Raw genomic sequence first — 7,657 nt, forward strand, 5'->3', positions numbered from 1 at the left:
CAATTATAGCCTCAAGGCCCTTCTGATCCACCACAGCATGATCCACACACTTATTACATCACGACTCCATTGTTTGAGGCTTCGAAATTTAGACTCTGACCAAAAAGACAAAAGAGAAAAGAAAAAAAAAAATTTAAAATAAAAGATAAAACTTCATTTAAATTAAAAGAAAAAGAAAAAGAGGTTTGATGTTTCAAATATTACAAGGAGATACAAATATAAAACTAAATATAAAAGACTCAAAAACAACTATAAACAAATTGACTATCCACAACAACCCTTTTTGTACAGGACAGCTCTAAAACGCTCCTCCACCTCGACTGGTAGCCTGCAAACATCTGAGAAAGAAAACAAAACATGGATTTGTATAAAATTATACTCAGTAAGCCACCTACTTATAAACTCTCATCGCATTCTAAGCTTAACAGATTCCCACGGGCTTCTCACTGGTCTAGGACGTCTAGTTCTAGTCTTATCCCCTTGAATCTATTTTGGTTCTTCGTTCTTTCATTTAAATCCAAAGAATTCCTTATGCCGAGTTGTGAATGACCGATGACTCTCTATGAGGCGCTGCCTCATGCATGACTATCTGAGACTATATGGTATCTCACCTAGGGGTGTGCTGAATACCTCCCAGACCTAGGCCCATAGTAGTGTTGAATACCTCACAGGGGGGCGCGTACCTTCCCTTATCCCATGCAGTTAATGGGTTGTACGACGTGCGACTCTCACTTCTCATACGAAACGGCTAGAAGTAGTGGGTTTTGATTAGGAACATTTGGTTCTCCACGAAGCTATAGACACGGTTCACACAACTAGCAGCCTAAGGATGCTTTTGAAGTAGTTCGTACACCGTGGTGATCTGTTAAGTTCATAGGGAAAAGGTTGGGTCTATACTTACTGACTAGTCACTCTAACCACAAGTCCCTAGACTTAACATAATTTTGGATCATGGAAATCGATCGAGTGTGTACACAACCATTATCTAGTATCATCATATATAATTCATGAAAAATAGTCATACATGCTCAACAGGACGATAACATCCATCAAGCTCGCAGAGTGCAGAGTTCACAAATTCTCATCCTCTTTTCAGCATGAATTAAACACATACATGTATAGCTAAAGCTTAAAGCATAATTGCAACACTCAGATAATTCTCATAATGCTTCACATAATACATCCATACTCATAATAATCAAATTACTTAAATTCATTCATGGAAAACTACCACCTAAGGTAAATACAGTATGCTTGTATTCCAAGCAAATTCTACAAGTATTAGCGTGCCCTTTCGTTTAACGTTACTACGCGAATAGGGTGTCCAAAAATATTGATTTTTCTCAATTAAGTGATAATTTACATAAAAATAGAACTTGAATCAGGATGAAAATCGGGCAACCAGAAGTAAAACGAGTCAAAATGGAGCTTATACGCACTCCCACGCGCCTAGGAAAGCCCCACTTGTGGTTGTCATGCGCGAGTGCCACACATGGAAGAAAGCCATACTGAGGGTCGCTGGATCGGGTTCTGGGTCGATTCGAGTTAAGCAGCTTAGGTTGGACTGCAGGTCACTAGAGTAGATGGGGTTGTGGGTTAGATCGAGTGCAGAGGCCGTGTGTCGTAGATCGAGTGGAGCTGTGGTGCTCCATGGGACGTTCGATGCATGGCTCCACCTGGTGCTTGGCACGTGTACTCCGCTTGGTGGTATGTGCGGTTCCACTTGCTGGTCGACACGTGACTCGCCAGAGTCATTTCTCTCTCCTCCTACATATGAACAACCATTTTCCAATTAGATTTCTTTTTCTATTTTTGATATTTCGAATCTGTATATTTCATCAACAAAGTTTTAGATCATAATTTCATCTGCATCCTACTAGTTTTCTTGGAATTTAAACGCCATCAGAGACCAAGTTATGAGTTCTGAAAGAAGGTTCGTTAACATCCTTACTGATCCTTGGAAGGACTCTCGTATCTCTGCCTTAGGACCAGAATTTCGGCTAGGTTTCTTTAAGAATCCTGTGGAGGATTCCCTCTAGATGAATATATCAAGATTTCAAACTTCGATTCACAACAAAAAGTCCCAGATATGATAAAAATGCTCAAAATCTTGCCTCACGGGTCTTCTCGAGTTCTTGATGGAAAAGGAACTCTAACCACACGACACCTCCCATTCGTAGTTGGTTTTATGATGAGGTATACGATGAATCCTTAGTTCTCTCTCTCTCTTTCTTTCTCTATAGGTAGGTATTGTGTTAGGGCTTCAAGGACTCCTATAATGGTTGGAGGAGTAAAATGACCTATTTGCCTAGTTGACTTTGACCATTTTTTTTTTTCATCTTCTTCGGGTGCTACATATTATGAGTCAATTACTCCATGGTAGCCGGCATAGCAATCTGCCACTGGTAAGGCACCACATTTGAAGAAAAGGCACCAAAACCAATATCCTCGACACCCACTCAATCATTACCACAATCGGGTCACTGTAACCACCGCAATGCCAACCTTCAGATTCACTTGGGAAAGCACCATGTTTGAAGAAACAACAACGTCAAGTTCCATATTCAGAGGTCGAGCATAAAATCACCGGACCAAAGTGCGCATCAGTCATGTCCTAGAATGTAAATTCCAGAGTTGTTTGATTGAATAGAGTCTAGTTAAACACAACTCTTTGTGGAAAATATTCGTCCTCTTTATTAGCTGAAAAAAGATTATAAGATACTATGTATAGTGCTACTACACTTTGTTGCCTTTGGGATTTGTTGGGATGAAAACCTGTGAAGGAGTATTTATAATAGATAGTAATTTATTATTAAAATATCTAACCATTTATACTTAAAATATCTAAATTCGGTTACTAAAATTAGTAGTATCTCTTTTAAAGTAAGTCATTTTCCTAAAATACACATGAATGAACTCATACACTACTTGACCATATTACGGAAGTGATGATATTTTAACACTCTCCCTCAACCCTAGTTCTCATTCGCCGCACTATGTTGAGCTGACAGCGAAAGCCCTCATATTTGTTAGTATTCAACCCTGGTATGCTTTGTTCTACCATGAAACATCAAATTTTCTACTAGAAGAATCGCAAATTGGTTGTCACAATGAGATGATATTTGATAGTCAATTTTCTGGTGCAAATCCTCCGTTAAAAGTTTCAACTATGTACTTTCTTGAGCTGCTCTAGTTGTTACTTTGTACTCGGCTTATGTAGTTGAAAATGAGACTATTGGTTGTCTTTTGCTACACCAAGAAACTATTTTAGAACTGAGCTTGAACACATACTCGATGCTTGATCTTCAGGTATCGAATATCATGGATAGCCAGCATCACTGTATCTAGCTAGATTATAGTTTTTGTTTTTTTTTTTTGTACAAAAGATCATAATCAATTATACTTTTGACATATCGCAAGATCTGTCTAGCCGCATTTAAATGAGGTTTCTTTAGACTTTGCGTGTATTGTCTAATGACTCCAACTTCATTTTCAAATCTATTTGGTTGGTTCACGTAGATCTCCTTGTCTAACTCTCCATGTAAGAAAGCCTTCTTTATATCCATCTGCCATCATTTCCAATCTTTACTTACCGAAGTGCTGGAGTAACTTGTATGATAGTGATCTTCGCCACTAGACTAAACGTTTCATCATAGTCTAGTCCATATTGTTGAGAGAACCCTGGAGCTACAGTTCGAGCCTTGTATCTCTCGATTGATCCATCCGAGAGACACATTATTTTGTAAGCCTTGCAAGAGATGGGCTTGATATCTCCTAGTCTTGGCACTAGTTCCCAAGTTCGATTTTTCTCCAAAGCTATAATTTTTTCCTCCATTATCTGTTGCCAAGCTGTATTTTATGATGCTTCTCCATACATCTCTGGCTCTTCTAACTTCATATTCTATAATAGTTATATTGACATACATTGGATTTGACTTTTGGATTCTTTCTGATCGTCTAACTTGTTTAGGTGTTATTTCATTTTCACCGAGTTCACATGATTGAGTCACTTCTTGCTCACTAACATTATTATCACTTGAATCTTCAGACACATCAACACTTAAACAAATGTGTACAGTTTGCTCCCATGTTTTCTATCGAAGAGTTTTTTCAATGTTGCCAAAGTTTGGCAATACTTCCTTCTGTGAGGGCCACCCTACTTCCATTGCTTCGCTCTAATCGTCAATCATGTGGTTTGAGTATTCTAAATCAATGATCCAGTCATTCTCGTAATTGATATGCTCTCCCATCATCGCCATGAGTGCTAGCTCATCTTTTTATATACATCGTATCTTTGCATCTCATTCATCCTCCATCTCCTTTTTGGAGGTTGCCACATTACTTTCGAGAATTTTTCTTGGACCAACAATCCTTGAACATGCGACACTTCTTCCCACAATTGTAGCAAATATCTTTAAACCTCTTTCCTTGAGAACTCTTGTTGTTGTTCTGATGAGCTCTCCAAGGTTGTGCAGTTCTTTGGTGTCTTCTTTCTTTGTCACAATTTTTGTATCATCGTGGTTTTTTGTTACTCTAACTTTTACATGTGTAGAGCTCTTTTTCTCCCTTTTCAACGTGATGCCTCCCATTTGTCTAACCATGACTTCTTGACTGGCTAGCAAATTTTCAAACTCTACAAGTGATGGTTGAGCATGTCATCTTTGTATAGCAATAACAAAACTTCTATATTCTTCAATTTGTGGATAATAATCCTCTTCATTCGAGCTTCTCCAATGACGAACTTCGATCTCCCAATAGATCGACTTGACTCTGTGGAAGTATTGAGCAATGCTCATGTCACATTGTGAGATTGTCGTTCTCCAGAAGTTATAGCCATGTATCGTTCTTCTTAAAGCATCACGGACGTATTCCATGCTTCTTTCTATGTCTTGTCATCCCAAAAGTGCTCTATCATTTCTTTTCTGATTGTGGTCTTCAAGGCAAACATTTAATTTGTGTGCTTTGATTCTCCATTTGCTGAAGGTGCCATTAGAATCCTCCTATAGCGGCGTAGTTTCACTCCCATCAACGACCTCCTAAAGATCTCATTCCTGTAAATAGGATATCATGCATGTTACCCACGTGTTGTAGATGTTGTCATTGAGTTTCTTGATTTCTTTGACGATTTGGAAATCACTCATCGTATTGGCTATACTTCAGCAATACCAAATAAGTTCTTTCGACATAAAACTTGCAGAGTCACAGACTACTCACGACACAAAGAAACTCACTCACTAATAATCTCATGAATTCGTATATGATGTGGAAGATCAGACAAAGTTGCAACCACAAAGTATACTAAGAATTCTAAAAAATTAGACAATCTATACCAACTTCGCTCTGATACTAGATTCTTAAAGACCTTTGTGGGAAACACTCGCACTCTTTATTAAACACCAATTGAGAAGAGATTACAAGACATTCTGTAGAATACCACTGCACTTTGTTGTGTTTGGGATTTATTGGTATAAAAACCTTGGTAATACCGAACGATATTTATAATAGAGAGTATACAAGTTCTTGTATTCTGATTGATGGTGGAGTTCATGTCAGAAGTAAATGTAGAACAAAACATTTAGAGAAACCTCATATGTATTGGAATAAGAGCCTTGAGAAGTTGTATATATTTATAGAACTCCAGCACTACAAATTTCTTTTACAAAGCCACAAGAACTTGTTAAGAGTGCGATGAATTTGGAAATAATTCTTAAACATCAAACTGAAATTAAAGATTCTCTTATTACGTCTTATAATTTGATTCAATTATATCACTTCATTTTTCCCATCTGCTGATTGAGTGAGTTGAATCCAAAAACTGAGCTACACTCTTAAGTGGCGAATTGGAATAAGTTTGAGAGGTGATCTCTTGGGGGTGGTCACCATTCTCTTCCATGTCCAACAATCGAAACAAAGCAACAGATTAGCTAGTGTGAGCTCCACTGCGAGGATCCCCATATTCATTCCCGGACATCTTCTCCGACCAGCTCCAAATGGTAATAACTCAAAATGTTGTCCTATGTAATTGATATCATTTCCTATGAATCTCTCCCGCAAGAATTCTTCTGGGTTACTCCAGTAATTCACGTCTCTCCCAATCGCCCAAACGTTGACGTAGAGATGACATTTGGGATCAATGTCGTAACCGTTGAGCTTGAAATGAGACATGGTTTCTCTGGGAAGAAGCGGGATGGGAGGATGCAACCTCAGAACCTCTTTCACAACCATTTTTAGATATTCAAGCTTCTCGAGTTGACTCTCCTTCACCCTATCTTGTTTGATGCAGTTTCTGATTTCACATTGTAGCTTTTTCATCACCCTTGGATTCCTAATCAGCTCTGCCATGGCCCAAACAATGACCCCTGCTCCTGTGTCAACTCCACCTAGAAATATATTCTAAAACATACACAACCAAGAACAAAAAAATGTTAAATATATGAGTTACAATTGGAGTTATTCATAAGTTGAGGTTACCATTGTAAGTGCCTTGATGCAATCTCTACTGAGTCGCAATCCATCTTTTTCTGATTTCAACAGAACATCGATAATATTGTCTTCTTTCTGAGAAGTGGCCTGGAAGTTGATGCGGTCATCAATTACATGTTGGAAAAAGGCATCCAACTCAAAAAAGCTCTTTTCCAACCTTCCATGAACGCCAGTAAGCCAATCAACAATCCAACCCACTCTGGGAAAGTAGTCAGTCGCGGAGAAATATCAGAGTCATACTATGGCTCTTCGAACAACATGGTGAAAATTGTGATTATCTAGCTCACCCCCTCTGAAGTTATTCCCAAAAGCCATTCCCAAAAGCCATTAGCTGTGAGAGAATTGTTGAAATATCATCACTAGCCCAATAGAATCTTATTTTTTTTGTGAAATTTTTTTTTATTTAAGCCCAAATAATTGTACTAGTCCAATAGAGTCAAGCCCAAATAATTGTACTGGTCCAATAGAGTCAAGCCCAATTATTGTACGAGCCCAATATATTTATTTTAGGAGAGATTTTAGGAGAGATTTTAGGAGAAAAAGATGTAAATATTTTAGGGGAAAGATTCAGATTTGGTAGGTCTAGATTTAGATTGGTTAAATATAGATTGTTTAGGCTCAGTATAAATACTCCTCCACTAGGTTATTCATCCCAGAAATCCAAAAACAATAAAAAGCAGTAGTATTCTACTCTTGTATTCCTTTCTCGATTGGTCTTAATAAAGAGTACGAGTGTTTCCCCTAGAGTTGTGTTCAACAAAAATAAGATTTCTCACAGAGATCAACAAGATTTGAATGTTGAGAGATTGAGTGCAATAACACACCCACCTCTTCTTCTCTAATATGCTGAAACGACTGAACCCTCGAAGCATTGAACAGCTCAAACATACAAATCTTTCGAACGTTCCTCCAGTGTTCTTCACCGTATGGAGCGAAACTCATGTCAACATAGTTGTACGAAAGTCTTCCACTACCTGTTGAGCAAGGACGGCTGCAAGAAGCAAGGTCGTGAAATTTGAACAACTCTTTTGCAGCAGCGGCAGAGGAGACCACGACGGTTGGGACAGAGCCGAGTTGGAGGAGCATGACGGGGCCATATTTTTTCGAAAGCTCAGTAAAAGAGCGATGGGGGAGAGAGCCAAGGAGGTGCAAATGACCCTACAAAGGAAGCTTT

The 7,657-nt window shown here is 38.5% G+C and overlaps 1 protein-coding gene across 1 annotated transcript; it reads right to left on the reverse strand.

Moving 5' to 3' along the window:
- Window positions 1-5,820: 5,820 nt before the first annotated feature.
- Window positions 5,821-6,777, reverse strand: LOC111458731 (cytochrome P450 71B20-like). Its single transcript, XM_023101521.1, has 2 exons — window positions 6,472-6,777; window positions 5,821-6,393 (listed from the first exon to the last, which is right to left on the reverse strand). The coding sequence occupies exons 1-2, from the start codon at window positions 6,472-6,474 to the stop codon at window positions 5,821-5,823; spliced, it is 576 nt and encodes a 191-aa protein (XP_022957289.1). The 5' UTR covers window positions 6,475-6,777.
- Window positions 6,778-7,657: the final 880 nt, after the last annotated feature.

Source organism: Cucurbita moschata, unplaced genomic scaffold (assembly GCF_002738365.1).
Source record: "Cucurbita moschata cultivar Rifu unplaced genomic scaffold, Cmos_1.0 Cmo_Scf00021, whole genome shotgun sequence".
Taxonomy (NCBI): domain Eukaryota; kingdom Viridiplantae; phylum Streptophyta; class Magnoliopsida; order Cucurbitales; family Cucurbitaceae; genus Cucurbita; species Cucurbita moschata.